We start from the raw sequence: 15,672 nt of genomic DNA, 5'->3' as shown, positions 1-15,672 counted from the left end.
TCAGGCTAAAAGTAGAAAAAACAAATGCCTATTGGTGTAATATATCGGGTGTTTTTTTAAGAGCAAAACAAAAATATTGTTGGTGCTTTTTTTTTGTATTATAATTTGGTAGGTCATTTTATTCCATATATTTCCTAAATATGATATCCGGCATATGTTCACCGTGGCTACGAGTTACATGATCCACGCACCAATTTGTCCAATTTTTGACTACTTTTTCCAATAAATCTGGCCGTATGGCGTCAATGGTGGCGTGAAAATTTCAATAAATCGATTGTTAAGCGCGCTGTATGACCAGTTGTTGCCGCGTGTTGTTCGAACCAAATGTCGTCGATGTCTAGCTGAGTAATTTTTGAAAACAAAAATTCAGTCGCATGGCTCGATGGCGCTCGCCAATACACCGTAACGCCAACTCCTTCCTCATTTCGAAAGAAATAAGGGCGAACAGATTTATTTATTTATTATTATTTTTTTTAATTTATTATTATTTTTTTAAATTTATTATTATTTTTTTTTTTTCAAAGTAAATTTCCACAATTTGGAAGCGTTGTTCTGGCGTTAGCAATTCGTGATTTGCCAAACTTTACTGAGCAGAAATGTCAACACAGTTTGCCATGCTCATCTGTCAAACCATAGTTATCGATATCGGTAGTTCTCATGCAGCTAAAAAACACCCGATATAATACAATGTGGTATGCATGTGTGTATGTGTGGCTACACATTTGCTACAACATTTTATTACGAATTGGAAATCAGGCCTCTTATTGGTTTCTGAGCAGGTGTGTATATGTTTCAGTGCTCGATTTCCTAATTGCCAAAACAAGTACGCGCTTTCGTTTGTGGGCGTTTTTTATGCCTTATTTCGTTTTACACTCATAACGGGAAAAGATTATATAAAATGACGGTTGTATTTGATTTGTTATTTCACATTCATTCGCTTAGCTGCTGCGTACACACATACGTGCATATGGATGTGTGTATGTGTGAATTAATATGTACTTAAATAATAATTGTTTGTGTATTTTCTTTATCTCATTTGTCATTGAGAAACGATGATTAAGCAAGCAATTGATGCCTTATTTGTTGTTATTGCACGCACTTTCTCTACACACGCATGAATGCTTAAAACACTTACATACATACATATATGGGCATATGTTTGCCTGTACGTATGTGTGTGGATATTTACTACAAATAAGTCCGTGTGATTCAATTCTGTCTGGGTAAATTTGTATAGGATTATTTGCAAAATAAATTACTTTCATATTTCATTTACATATTAGAACAATTTCTGTAGCATAAATTACGTTCGTATGCTCGACTAATGCGTCATCAGTATATGCATACATACAGACATATGTATGTATGTGAAATAATATCCTCACGCCATTCTCTTCCTTATTTATTGTTCAGTTAAGCATCTCGAAATTATCTCTCTTAAAATGTCAAGTTTTTTGCCAAACAACTCTGGGAGGTCTTTTTCAAGTTTGATAAAGCAATTGAGTTTTTATTTTAATTTTTGTTTTTCCCTCAGTCTTGCGTTGGTTTCGTTAATCTATTTTGCTTTCTAGCAGGGTAGGTGAATAGCCTGCCGCTATTGAGTTATAGAAGTTATATTAAATTCTGCAAGGGCGGCACAAACAGAGCTGGGTGAATGCAATGTCAATTAGTTTCTCAGTAGTTGTAGTTGTTAATCAATTCGTTCAGTCCACAGCAAAAGGTTTGATTACTTTCTCAATTCTATAGAAGCAACTTCAAAAGCAGGACACAAGATTTTTTAGGTCGAAGTGTCGGCCATCGGGTACACTACAGATTCGAAATTAAAGGGTGTTTTTTTTAGAGGTTAGGTTTTCAAGTTGGCACTACTTTTTTCGTAGATGGTCTTTTTGACAGCTGTCACTTGATTTATGCTCAGTTTGATTTGCCATTTCATAATGAATAGACTTACACCTGAACAACGTTTGCAAATCGTGCAAATTTATTACGAAAATAATGGTTCGGTTCGCGCGACGCATCATAAGAAAATTTTGTTCAGCGATGAAGCTCACTTTTGGTTGAATGGGTATGTCCATAAGCAAAATTGTCGCATTTGGAGTGAACATAATCCACAAGCCATTGCTGAGACGCCGTTACATCCTCAAAAAGTCACTGTTTGGTGTGCTCTATGGGCAGAAGGAATCATTGGTCCATATTTCCTTAAAAATGAAGCCGGCCATAATGTTACAGTCAATGGAGAGCGCTATAGAGCCATGATTAATGACTTTTTCGTGCCTGAATTGGACGATGTTGATATGGACGACCTTTGGTTCCAACAAGACGGCGCTACATGTCATACAGCCAACGCAACAATCGGTTTATTGAAGGAAACTTTTGGTGAGCGCATTATCTCGCGCCGTGGACCTGTGGCGTGGCCTCCAAGATCGTGCGATATAACACCGCTGGACTATTTCTTGTGGGGCTATGTGAAGTCGCTTGTCTACGCAGATAAGCCCGAGACGATTGACGTCTTGGAAGAGAATATTCGGCGCGTTATTGCTGACGGCCCCAATTGCTGCAAAAAGTGGTCGAAAATTAGGCCTCTCGGCTGGAATTTATTCGAGCCAGCCGCGGCGGCCACTTGCCCGAAATCATTTTTAAAACATAATGGCAAACCCTTATCTTTATAATAAAGCTAAATTCTCGGCCATAACATTAAATTATATATGTTTTATTTCATCTTGAAAACTTAACCTCTAAAAAAAACACCCTTTATTATTAACTTCAAGAGCTATTTTTGTCATTTCCATTACAAGGAATTACTTATGTATATCTTTTTTAGTAATATTGAGTAAGGGATTACTTATTAATTTTAAGTAAGTAATTAATTTTAGTAAAGGAGTTATATTACTTATATTTAATGAAATTTTTTTCCAAGTATACTTTGTAAAGGAATTGCAAAAGTAATTTTACTCTTTCAATTTATCTAAGGAATTGTAAAAGCAATTGAAAAGCTGAAAGTTCTTTTACGAATACGTGCTCACCTTTTTAAAATGATCATTGTTTTTCACCCTTTGCATTAAATGCCTTTAAACTAACCACATATCCAGGTGCATTTGTTTCGAACACTTCCTCACTGGCTATTATTTTAATAAAAATGAAGACAATTACGAGGGTGGCCTTTTGTACTTTGCTCCCAATAATGAAAGCACACTAAAATAATAATGGATTTATTGCTTTGTTGTTTTTCGAAATATTCTCCTGGGCTGTCAATACACTTGGCACTGGCTTGAACCAATTTTCAAAGCACTTTTGCCAATCGAAATTGGATAACTCCGAAACGAGCTGTTTAACCGTTTGAGTGCGATTCGTCGATATAGCGACGATAACTAATTACTCCAAATTTGCGGCGCGTTGCTATAGCGACGATTGCATCACTGTGCATTTGGCGTTCGGCTAGGAACGTGTTGAATATTATTTTGCGATATTTATAAAAAATTTATGTCATATGAAAGTATAAATTAGTTGAGACCGTTAAAAACAATTTTTATTTTTCGTTCAATATCGATATTTTGAAAATAAATTGCGCAAATGTGTAGTATGTAGTGTAAAAGGATCTAAAAATCCAAAGCGTTCCCGGCTAATATGCAACATTTGCAAAAAAGGTGTGCATATGGTACATGTGTGGGGAACCACAAATGTGCCAAAATTTGAATAATAATGCCGGAACTTGTTGTAAAAAAAAAAAGAAGATGATATTAAAAAAATGTAAATAAGTTTTTCTTATAATCATAACTAATAGTTTAGTCTACAAAATAAAAATAAAATTATTGAAATATGTAATTTTTTGTGTTCTCTATGCTTATATTTGTAAAGCCATCATATTTCAGTTTTCTTAGACCAAATTTTGCTTCGCAATTTTCGTATATATTAAAGAAAATCGCTTAGCACTCAAACGGTTAAAGCCTTCAACAGGCTTCTTCAGGCGTTGAAAGGCGTTGACCTCGCATTCGGTTTTTGATGTTCGGGAACAAAAAGAAATCATTAGGTAGCAACTCAGAGCTGTAAAGCGGATGGTCCATTAATTCGATCTCTTGAATGCTCAAAAACGCTCGATACGTGAGAGCCCGTATAATCTTGTTGAGTGTTTATGCGTCTTCGACGTTAGGTTTTCTTTAGTTTGGTTGAGAGACACTGCGAATTTACTGTTTTAAGTTTCTCTAGTGATACGGTTGCGACATGGCCAGAATTTCTGAAAAACATTTGCTGTGAAGTGCTTCTTCCGCGAACAACTTTTGTTTGATTAAGCTCACCACCTAAAGGTAACTTATTTTCCTGGCTATCGCGACATTGAGGGTAACTGTAGAGCTGATTAACTAGCGAGACTCGGCACCAAATTGACCGATTAGTACATAGACAATGACATAGGGATACCTTTACAAACATGTAAGCTACGCATCCTTGAAGAAATCGTAAGGAAAGCAAGGAAATATGGCGTAATGAGGCGGCTTGTGGCCGACTCTAAATGCTAACGCACAGAATCTCCGCTAAGCCAAAATAAACACAGTCTTAGCACACTGATCTCAGTTATAACGGGGCACTGCCTAATAGGTAGGCACGCCCAAAGGATGGGTGTGCAAACACATGACTTTTTTGGAATTTGTCCAGATGAGGACGAGAAAGAAACAATCTCGCACCTACTGTGCTCTATCCTGGGCTTACTATTCTGGGTAAATATTTTTTTTAAGGAGTTTGAAGTTCTGCATAAATCAGAGATATTCTAAAATTTTTGAAAAGCACGCACTGGTTTTATGAGAGATAGGGACAAGCCCCCACGCGTCTTCACAATAGGCTATGAGCCAGAGAGTGTCCCACAGGACAATCGCTTCAACCTAACCTAACCTAAGCTCGTCTTGGAGCCCCCAAACCATTTGCACGACCTCATGGTCTTTTGTGCTCTTTACTCATCACAGTACCTCATCCAGACCCAGTTCCCTTATTAAATTTAGGCAGTCCTCGGTTGGACTGGTTGCAAATGGCCGAGATATCTCAATCTTCTCCACGCTATACCGTCCCAGCTAAGAAGGTGCATTGGAGTCTGCAGGGATTGGTCGCAGAAATGACAAGAGTCAGCGGATCATACCCTGATCTTGTGCAGACGACTGCGCAGTCTGCAATGACCTATTTACTCGTAGTTGCAATAAAATAAATATATAAATTCTAGCGTGACAGTTCCATTCGTGTTTATAACTAAGAATTTGAGGAAAGCGATTTCAGTTAACAAATTTTTTTAATGAATTTTTTCGATTACATTTTAAATTACTTTGAAGGATCGTAAATGGAATTGGAAACAAAAAATATATTTTTCAATTCAATTCTACGGAGTTAAAAAAAATGATTACATTCTCAATTACTTCCAGAAAAAAATTATTATACATTAAAATTACTTCTAAGAATTTAAGAAGCAATCAATTCCTTTGCACTTTTAGGGGTTGTTTGTCCTCCGCAAATGGAGGCACTTACAGCTTTATGCTGCCTTCAAATGGCAAATGGTTTTTTATAAGGAGATTTTCATCTCAGGAATACACTCGGGTATTCGTCATTGCCTGTCGAGGGGTCACTGCTATTAGAACTGCTTTTTCTGTTATTTTGGTGTTTCATGCAAGGATATTGGAACCTCTGCACTTCGAAATGGTAGTCACGCACCAACCCATTCGGCTACGGGCCCGCTCTTTATCGAAAGAAAGAGCTTCTAAAGCCGACAAGGATGTTCAGTTTGATCTCACACATGGGAAATATCTGGCCTATGATTAGCATCGCGGTTGGCTACAAAGAATCTTTATCTGAAAACCCATTTCTCGGCCACATATTCGATAATAATACGGTGCTCAGGATCTGTAACACCCTTGGTTTATCGACGTAGACCAGGTGCTTCACATATCCGCATAGAAAATGGTTCCTAGGGTGATATGACACGAGAAGGGAATGGAGACTGGCTGATGCGGCCCATAAAGTGAAATGCGACCTGCATTAGAAGTTACTGCTTAATTAGCCAAGCGATTAGTTTTTGCAGATGCATCGCAGAGGAGGAAAATGATCAGCCAGCCTACCTGACACTGGCTTTGAGAAAGTTCGCTGTCTCGACGTTCCTTGCCTTCGTTTAGGAGAGATAAACTATCAACTCGCTAGCGATTTTAGGCTAACTTTATGGTAATGGAATGGAATCTGAATGACTTTTAAATGTGATTATGTTTATACAATTTCCAGCCACTTGATCGTAGTGCCAACGGTATAAATATTTATAATATATTAAGAGGTATTGTTTTTCATCGGCTAGCTGCTGCCGGTAATACCCCAACGGCATTGCTGATTTTGACGCTAATCTCCGCAGTTAGCGTCGAGTCTGCGCTGTAAGTGCACAATGAAGCGTGCAAAGACAATAGTGGCGGTGCGATTGCTGACAATTTTCGCTTAATAATCAAACCGGATATCGAAATAATACATAATCACAGCCGATTGCAAAGATACAATTCAATGCAGGAATAGCTGGAAGACGCACTTAAACTTAAACGGCCATGCGTTGCCCGTAGTTGGAGGCATGCGAGTGCAGTGACTTTAAAAGCTCCAAACTGAACGGTGGCAGCGTAATAATTCTGTCTGAAACGTAAATATTATTTCTGGTAACCGCATATCAAGGTTGACATACAAACACACATACATATACGCGCGCTTAAAGAGCATATCAGCCACTTTGTATGTAGATATGTAAGGAGTATGAATGTGTTTTTTTTTCATGTGTGTGATTGCGCACAAACACACGCACACACACGCACACTATATTATTCAAAAATCATTCGAAGCAAACGTCGGGGTATTTATTGCCACCAGCGAGCATGCCCAGCCACACCCGTTCACCTCTGCCGCTGCAGCGTCTACGTCGGCGTCAGCATCAACTGCATATGGGCACATAGCAGTTCGATTATTTAGCGCTTATGCACATTTTTTGCCTTCTTTCTGTTACACATTGTTTTTGGTTGTTGTTGTTGTTGTTTTGTTTGCTTCTTGCTCTTTCTCAACTTTGCTTTGTTTATTTAATCACTCAGTCATTTATTCGAAGCTTGTCGACTTTTTGCCTGCGTCTCCATGACGGAACTGAAAGAATCTCCTCAATGCGATTGCACCGACTTGTACTATTACTAACTCTAATACATACCTATTTATGTGTGTATGCACCTTTGTCAGTGTATGGCCTGTTTCGTGCTATAAAAAAACTGACAGGGTGTCGGCACCCCAGCGTACTTGCACTCCTTGTAAAAGTTCAAGATAATACAAAGCAGCAGTCACACTGGCATACACTCAGCCATACGCACACACATACATACCCACATGCACATGTACAGAAAATGCATGTGTGCGGCTATGTGTGCATAGATGCTTGCACACGCGCTTACAGATTTAGCGTGAATAGTCTTTGAAACGAGACACTGAGACGAGATTCAATGACTCTGACTGGCAGATGATGAAAACAGTCGACAACAACAGTGTCCTTAAATAAAAGGAGATTGCTCTTAAGTGAATGGCTGACTGATAAAAACATATCAATTCATTTCTAAATAACCAACCGCCACTTACACATACCTACGCGTATGCATGCATGCATGATTGACCTTCTAATTTATATTAAGATTAAAGAAATCGCATCAAAATTCAGATTTAGATTTGGTTCTGCATTGCAAAGTTTGGAACAGATTAGTTTTTGATGTAATATCGTTCCCGTAACGTAGAACTGACTGTCATGGGAACGTGGTGCTGACGGCCTTCAGTCTGATGCAATCTACGCCACCGATGGCTAGATGCGAAACTCTTGTTCTAGTGAGAGCGCTGTAAGATGTGCATTTTTTAGAAAATTTGTCAGTATTGCCACACCGGAAGAAATATTGAATGGGTATTTTTTAAACAAAAATTGGGAATTTTCAATTTCCACACCACCATTGAGATTAGTATTTAGTGCGCGGTTGTTCAGTAGGTTTGTATCGCCCGTATAGACCAACATATAATGAAAATAAGCACAACCAGTATAAAATATGTACATAAATAAAAAAAAATATTCATATGAAATTTATCAAAATTGACATACAAAAGTAATAAACTGATGAACAGAAAAGCATAAGTCAACGGTTTTCCAATAAGAGGGGTTATTTTATCATTTATAAATGATAGGATGTTTATTTCATTATAAAGAGGAAGGTATGCCGTTAATAGTGAAAATTAACATCAGGCAAATAACCACCACGGCCAAGCTTACAGGACAATATCCTTTTCATGAAATTTTCCATAAACAAATTGCAATGTGGCTGCCCCATGTCCTCGATAGCCTCACGAATGCCATCTTTGAGGTCTTGAATCGACCCTTGGCTGTTGGCGTAGACCTTCTCTTTCACGTGGCTCCAAAGAAAAAAGTCACAAGGTGTTAAATCACAAGATCTCCGTGGCCAATTGTGATCACCTCTTCGAGAGACCCGGAAACTTTTCCCGTAAAAGATCAATGGTTTCGTTGCTTGTGTGGCACGTACCATCCAATTCCGGCCATAAAAAATCGTTAATCATCTCTCGATAGCCTTTTATAAATTTAAATAACACCTGTTATTGGAAAACCCCATATAAATAAACACATAAAATGTTGCATTTTTTAATATATTATAGCATAAAAAGAGGGTACAAAAAAAAAAACAAAAAATTATTTGAAACAACGAACAGAATAAGTTAAAGCAGATTATCTTTAATTTTTTATATTATAACTTTCATAAAAATAGTTAACAACTGCCATTCGTAATTCACAGAGAGAACGTAGGTTCGAATCTCGGTGAACCACCAAAATTAAGAAAAACATTTTTTCTAATAGTGGTCGCCCCTCGGCAGGCAATGGCAAACCTCCAAGTGTATTTCTGCCATGAAAAAGCTCCTCATAAAAATATCTGCCGTTCGGAGTCGGCTTGAAACTGTAGGCCTCTCCATTTGTGGAGCAACATCAAGACGCACGCCACAAATAGGAGGAGGAGCTCGACCAAACACCCAAAAAGGGTGTACACGCCAATTATATATTTATATAAACCAAAACCGAGTATACAATAAAATTATTAGCTTGGGGAATAAGTTTGTAGCGTTTTTGCCGAAGACTTTTATTTAAACAAACACCAATAGTTATATCAATAAGCTAATCAATTATATATTCGCCGTTGTTTACAACCTCTTGCCACCTCTCGACCAGTTTGTTGATGCCGTTCCGCCAAAAATCGCCTGGTCTAGTGTCAAAGAAGTTGTTGAGCCAGTTCTTAAGGACCTCTTTGTTATCGAAGGTAACGCCATCCATATGGTTTGACAGGGAACGGAAAAGATGGTAGTCGGTCGGTGCAAGGTCCGGAGAAAACGGAGGATGGAGGATACTGAAGGACCCCTCATTCGAGCTCTTGGAGTGCGGCTTTGACGACTTGTGCAACATTAAGTCTGGCGTTGTCGTGAAGGCGTATGGTTTGACCATGTCGATCAGGTCTTTTGAGTCGAATAGCCTCATTCACGCGGTGTAGCTGGGCAATGTAGAGCTTCTTGTTCACGTGTCATTCCTTTCGACCACTCCCCAGCGCACCTTCCCCTCCCAGTCCCACCAAATACATATATCGATCTTCTTTGGTTGAAGATCCGGCGTAACTCTTGGCTTTGGCGTATTTCCTGTAGCCACTCACTCCTCTCTTTACATCATATTGATGTAGAGGCGCCATTTCTCATCTCCTGTGACAATTCAACACAAAAAGTGCTGTTTGTGGCCGCGTGTTGCTCGATGGCGGGCGAGATGCTGAGAAGCAACTTGAAGGCGACTTTCTTTGTTTTTTGCGTTAAGTTCGTGAGGCACCCAGGCTCCCAATTTTTTAGTAAATCCCGTTGAATGAAGGTGAGAATCGTTTTATGATCGCAGTTCATGTTTTCTGATACGAACGACTGGTTTCCCGACCGTTCTCCTTCAAAAGTGATTTGAGACGTTCTTCATCGAATTCAGAAGACCTTCCAATGCGAGACGTGTTCGCTATTAACTTTTTCCCCAACTCAATAATTATCAATACACGTCTTCGCGAGTTTTAGCAAACCCTCCAGCCTTTCGTAAGCAATATCCTTAAAGGATGAAAAATATGTTGATCCCAGGCACGTTTGTCAAGTCCTACAAGGAGTAAGGCAGTGGCAAAGTGGGTGTTCCAAGTAACCCCAGCATTCGTTCATTGCATGTGTTCACGCAACGCTCCGGGTGAGGCAGTGTCCCATCAGTACTCCAACCAATACTTTGCAGTTTTCCCTAGACAGTAAAAAGATAAATAAAAAAAAAAGTTTGCAGTTTTTGTATTCCAATTCCTTAGCATAATTTTGGCAGTTTTGTACGAGGTTGAGTGTTCTCATATCGACTGCGCTTCCAGAGCAAATCAAAACGCACAGCACGCATTTGGGGACAAACCTGAACAAATATGCTTTTATCTATAAGTTTAGCATTTACCTAAATACATTTAAGACCTAATTTTTAACTGAACTGAATAGATTTTACATAGATTTAACGGTGTGTTTCGTTTTAGGGTCGCCATACGAAGACTGGTCAATTGGCTGCCATAAAGGTGATGGATGTCACCGAGGACGAGGAGGAGGAAATTAAATTAGAAATCAATGTGCTTAAGAAATACTCAAATCATCGTAATATTGCAACTTATTATGGAGCTTTCATAAAGAAATCTCCCCCTGGTAAAGACGATCAATTATGGCTGGTAATGGAGTATTGTGGTGCCGGGTCTGTGACCGACCTCGTCAAGTCGACAAAGGGTCAGAGCCTTAAGGAGGAATGGATTGCGTACATTTGTCGCGAAATATTGCGTGGTCTCAGCTACTTGCACTCAAACAAAGTTATACATCGTGATATCAAGGGGCAAAATGTGTTGCTCACAGATAATGCCGAAGTGAAACTAGTTGACTTTGGTGTGTCCGCACAACTGGATCGCACGATAGGTCGGCGAAACACATTCATAGGTACGCACTGCAACTACACGCATACATAGATTTGCAGCCGAATTTTAAGCTTCACTAAGAAATTGTAATCGATTTGTTTTTTATGTTGCAGGCACTCCATATTGGATGGCACCGGAAGTGATTGCCTGCGATGAAAATCCGGAAGCCACATACGATAACCGCTCGGACTTGTGGTCGTTGGGTATAACAGCACTGGAAATGGCTGAATCTCAGCCACCGCTGTGTGATCTGCATCCGATGCGTGCATTATTTTTGATTCCACGCAATTCTCCGCCACGTCTAAAATCGAAGAAGTGGTCAAAGAAATTCCACGGATTCATTGACACAGTTCTTGGTAAACTCTTAGTATTTATTAAATTGGCCGCAGTATGAACTAAATTTAAAATTTTATTCCATCGAAATTTCGCGCTATCCAGTGAAAGACTACCACCAGCGGCCTTACACAGAGCAATTATTAAAGCACGCATTCATTAAGGATCAGCCCACAGATCGTCAGGTGCGGATACAGCTGAAGGATCACATCGATCGTTGCAAGAAGCGGAAGCAGGAGAAGGATCGTGATGACTTTCACTATTCCGGTTCAGATAATGATGACGATGAGCCGCAGATTGCTGGTGAGCCAAGCTCCATCATACAGGCACCGGGCGGGGATACTTTGCGTCGCAACTTTCAACAGATTCAGGAAGGACGTATTGCTGCCGAGCAACAGCAGCAGCAACAAATTGCAGCGGCTGCTGCAGCTGCACAAGCCCAAGCACAGGTGCAGGCACAAGCCCAACAGCCGCAAGCTAATCGCAACCAGAAACCGCAATCGGTATGTATCAAAAAGTGAGAACTTGAAATATAATTAAATTGCACTATGTATTTTGAACTATTTAAAGCGCGAACAAAGGCAACAAATCGAAGAACCAGGACCGCCATCACGTCCGGCCTTGCCTCAACGCGTTATTGTGGTTCCCGATCCACCACTTGCAAATCCACCACATGCCAATCGCCCGTTGCCACCGACTCCGAAAAGCTCAGAACCCACTGCTCAAACGCCACAGCAACAGCAGCGCAATTCTCAAAACAATTTCAAACCATCGGTACGTATGTGTGTAGTGCATGCCACTCTGTTTATGTATATGTATATGCCAGTAAAATAGTTGTTGCTGTTATGTTTATATAGATACCCAAAAGCTTATATCGAAAAGTGTGTCTTTGATGTTCATACCAAAAACCAAAAAAAAAACAAAAAAAAAACTAGCAAAAAAAATGAAATGTACTGTAAATAGTGATTTCCAAAGAATGTACTAAATTATACTGTTTTTGAATTGACGTTCGAATTTTTATTTTCATGTTTTCCGTTGTCCCCGTCATACATGTTTGTTTTTTGCTTTGGATACGGAACATAAAACCAATAACAAATAATTGTTTTGGTACCACATTAAATGTTTGTTGCCCGTCCTCTACATTCAACGACGCCCAAACTTATTATCTCTGCAACATTGGAAACTCATACCACACACTTCACATGAAAACTATGAACACAACGAACACGCATTTCATTACCGTCATCCATCATGAAACACCAAACAGTTGCCACCAAGGAGACCTGAGGTATGTTTCCCCATTTTCGTTTATTTCATACACAAAATTCACCAAATTAAATACGCACACACACATAAGCACACTCACTTTTTGTATGCCTTCATATACCGTTAATTTTTTTTTTTTTAATATTCATATTTTAACTGTAAGTGATATCGTATTTATATGTTCATTCCTATAAAATATTACCGTTGGAGGTGCCACAAAATGTCTTAGTTTTATCGCAATAACCTCTTTATCTGTAATTCCGTTAACGCTGCATGAAAGGGCTTAACACTATTAATTTGGAATTGCTTGGTATTAGTAGATTATTAGAGTGGTTACCTCCGTCTGATTAAATGCATTTATGTACGATTTATGTAGGATGGATGGTTGCATTCAAGCGCTCCAATTCCTTCGTAGTAGGCGGTTAATAGACCAACAGATTCTCTATGCTAACAAAAATTTGCTTACTTTTTAAAAAGCTTACAATTTCACCAACAATTAACGATTTTTTTTTTTAAATGCAACCGCTTTTTTTTATAGCGCTGCTTATGGCTTTTAGTAGACTAAATTAATATGCAGAACTGCTGTATAGGGAACCATATGCTTTTAAGGCTGAAACGTAAATGCCATTTAAGGATTTTAGTATAGTTTGTGAGAGCAAAGAAAACCCAAAAATTAGGTCGAGCAAACTTCAACTATAAAAGTCGGATCAATTTATATATCTGAGGGAAGTTCAAAAGGTTTCTGAATTAGGAGGTGGGGGATGGATAAAATTTCGCACTAAGAAAAGAAATACTTCGCAGACAATTACGGAAATATTTTCCTTGATTGCTTATGGGAAAAAATGAGATAGGGAAGAGAAAGAAGCTGTTGCAATAGGCTTCCTTTGCAATTGTCCAGCCTTACCTAAAATCAGAGCAGGTTTTCTAGGTAAATATATTTTCAATTCTTTTACGGAACTGTGTGCGTCTCATAAGAGCCACAAAATGGTTTCACGAAGAAAAATAAATGCGGCCCCCGCGTCGCACAGTAGCATCACCATGGACCTTAAAGGTCTAAATGAGTTAGTCTTACAGACCGACTACCACTATAACCTAACCTAACCTGCCTGTAGGGACTCTTGCCCAGAAGAAACAAGAATTTATAATATTGACGTAGTATATTGAAGCAGACTAGAGAGGCTATAAGTTATCTGCTCGGACGATTTAAGCATCGCCCAAAAAGTGAAACTATTTATTCCGAAAGAGGTAGTTTTGAACAATACACCAATCGCAGAAATAATTGGCGTATTTGAAGTGTGTACAGGTGCATTATCCTGTTGAAAGATCTAATTAATTGGTCCAAATTTTTCTTGCATCTCGGGAAAAGATGATTTCAACAGAGCTTTTTGGCTGTTTGACGTTATTTTGTAGTCTACAATTTTCAATTCGAACGGGCCATAGCTCGATATTACTCCCCATACCATAAAACCACCTTCACGGTGGATGCTATGTCGAGTCAAGGTACTTGACGGCTTTCTTAAATTATGGAATATAATTGTAATTCATCCCGCCCTTCCAAATTGAACTTCTTTTTGTCTTTTAATACTACCTTTTTCCATTCACCGAGATCGTTATTTGTAACAGAAGTCCAAGCCATGTGGTCGCTTGCAAAATCGTGGCGGCGTTCTTGTGAGAATTTTTGCAAGGTGTTTTTTTTTTCTTTAATTTTTTATGCTTCAGATATGGCGCTTTTAGAATAGCCCTTCGAACTTTGGCTGGCTGCAGCATTTGTCATATCTTGAATTTTCGCTATTGAAAGGGGGAAATTTGATGCATTCTTAAGGATTTTGCTGGTTTACTTCGGTGTTAAAGCCAACGCAGATCTGCCTTTGCAGGTCTTACCATAGGAGGCACATTGTTTCATATAAATATCCAAAACATTTGGACTTTGACCAATCTTTTTGGCAAATTGGCGATTTGTAAGCCCCTCTGAAGTCAGGACATCGATTTGTTCTTTTTTACTTTTTATTAAGAGTTTGTGACCGAACACCATGAATGCTGAAAAAACGATCCCTTTTCACAGCTTTAATGCGCAAATAATGTAGGCTAACTGAGTTCCACTATTCAAGTGAACCAACGGTTGCTTTAATAACTCTTTCATTCCATAAAAATGATTTCATCTAATCAAGTGAACCGGACTGTATGAAATAAACAGTTTCTCACAATCTATTTTAATAATAAAAAAATACACCTGATACGTTAGATTTTAACCCTACGTTGGACACCTTTTTTTAAACCTTCGATAGAAAATAAAGCTCAAGGCGTTAGCTAAGATAGAAATATGTTAAATTCACGTCCAAAGTCGAAAGAGCCAGTTTGGCCAGACCCGGGCGTCCCACGGAGGGTTAAGAGCTGTGCCGCGATATGCAGAGAAAACAAAGTCATCAAAAATGTTTTTTCTAAGAGTCACCTCTCAGAGCGTAATGAAAATGTATTTCTACCTTCAAAATATTTTCGTAAAACCTGCTACCAAGAATTGAAGGAGAAGCTCAGTGGAAACCTCATCAAATCTGTATGCGTCAGTCTATCAATTTAAGTTTTTATCTTACCGCGATATTGAAGACGATTTCGTAGGACTCCATACAATTTCCAATGACATTTCATTACTACAATTGGCATGCATACCGTTATTTCTAGCAACACCTCAATAAGAAAATTTAAATAATCGGAATAATGCCATAGCTTTATCCAGCTTTGCCTTTATTATTTTTTTAACTGCTTGCTTGTAACTGCATCCCCAGATATGCTGAGAATAGTAAAGTATTTCATATAACCACTCTAATTCTACTTTTACTATTTTTCACAATTTTTTCACCAAAAATGAAATCTATCAATTGAATTGGTAAATTGACGTTTCATCACCGTTAAAAATCAAAAACAAAAAAATCTACATCACCCGTACACGTGAACAATCGTAATCGTACCGAAACATCCTCCAAAAATATATTACCACATCACCAAACCACCACCTCTTTAAAATCAAAATATCTGCACCACCATATACCCAAATCCACCATACAAA

The 15,672-nt window shown here is 38.6% G+C and overlaps 1 protein-coding gene across 5 annotated transcripts in view; it reads left to right on the top strand.

Moving 5' to 3' along the window:
* Positions 1-15,672, top strand: part of LOC128860863 (serine/threonine-protein kinase mig-15) — a 101,419-nt gene that overhangs the window by 59,443 nt on the left and 26,304 nt on the right. For 4 of the 5 annotated variants that reach the window (XM_054098637.1, XM_054098638.1, XM_054098642.1 and 1 more), the window contains 5 exons: positions 10,590-11,034; positions 11,126-11,368; positions 11,451-11,848; positions 11,916-12,119; positions 12,613-12,633. In XM_054098637.1, coding sequence (XP_053954612.1) covers positions 10,590-11,034; positions 11,126-11,368; positions 11,451-11,848; positions 11,916-12,119; positions 12,613-12,633 — 1,311 coding nt within the window. The remainder of the gene's footprint in view (positions 1-10,589; positions 11,035-11,125; positions 11,369-11,450; positions 11,849-11,915; positions 12,120-12,612; positions 12,634-15,672) is intronic. The other variant, XM_054098639.1, reaches the window with a different exon arrangement.

This window comes from Anastrepha ludens, chromosome 4, assembly GCF_028408465.1.
Source record: "Anastrepha ludens isolate Willacy chromosome 4, idAnaLude1.1, whole genome shotgun sequence".
Lineage (NCBI taxonomy): Eukaryota > Metazoa > Arthropoda > Insecta > Diptera > Tephritidae > Anastrepha > Anastrepha ludens.
This window is presented reverse-complemented; position numbering and strand designations above follow the sequence as displayed.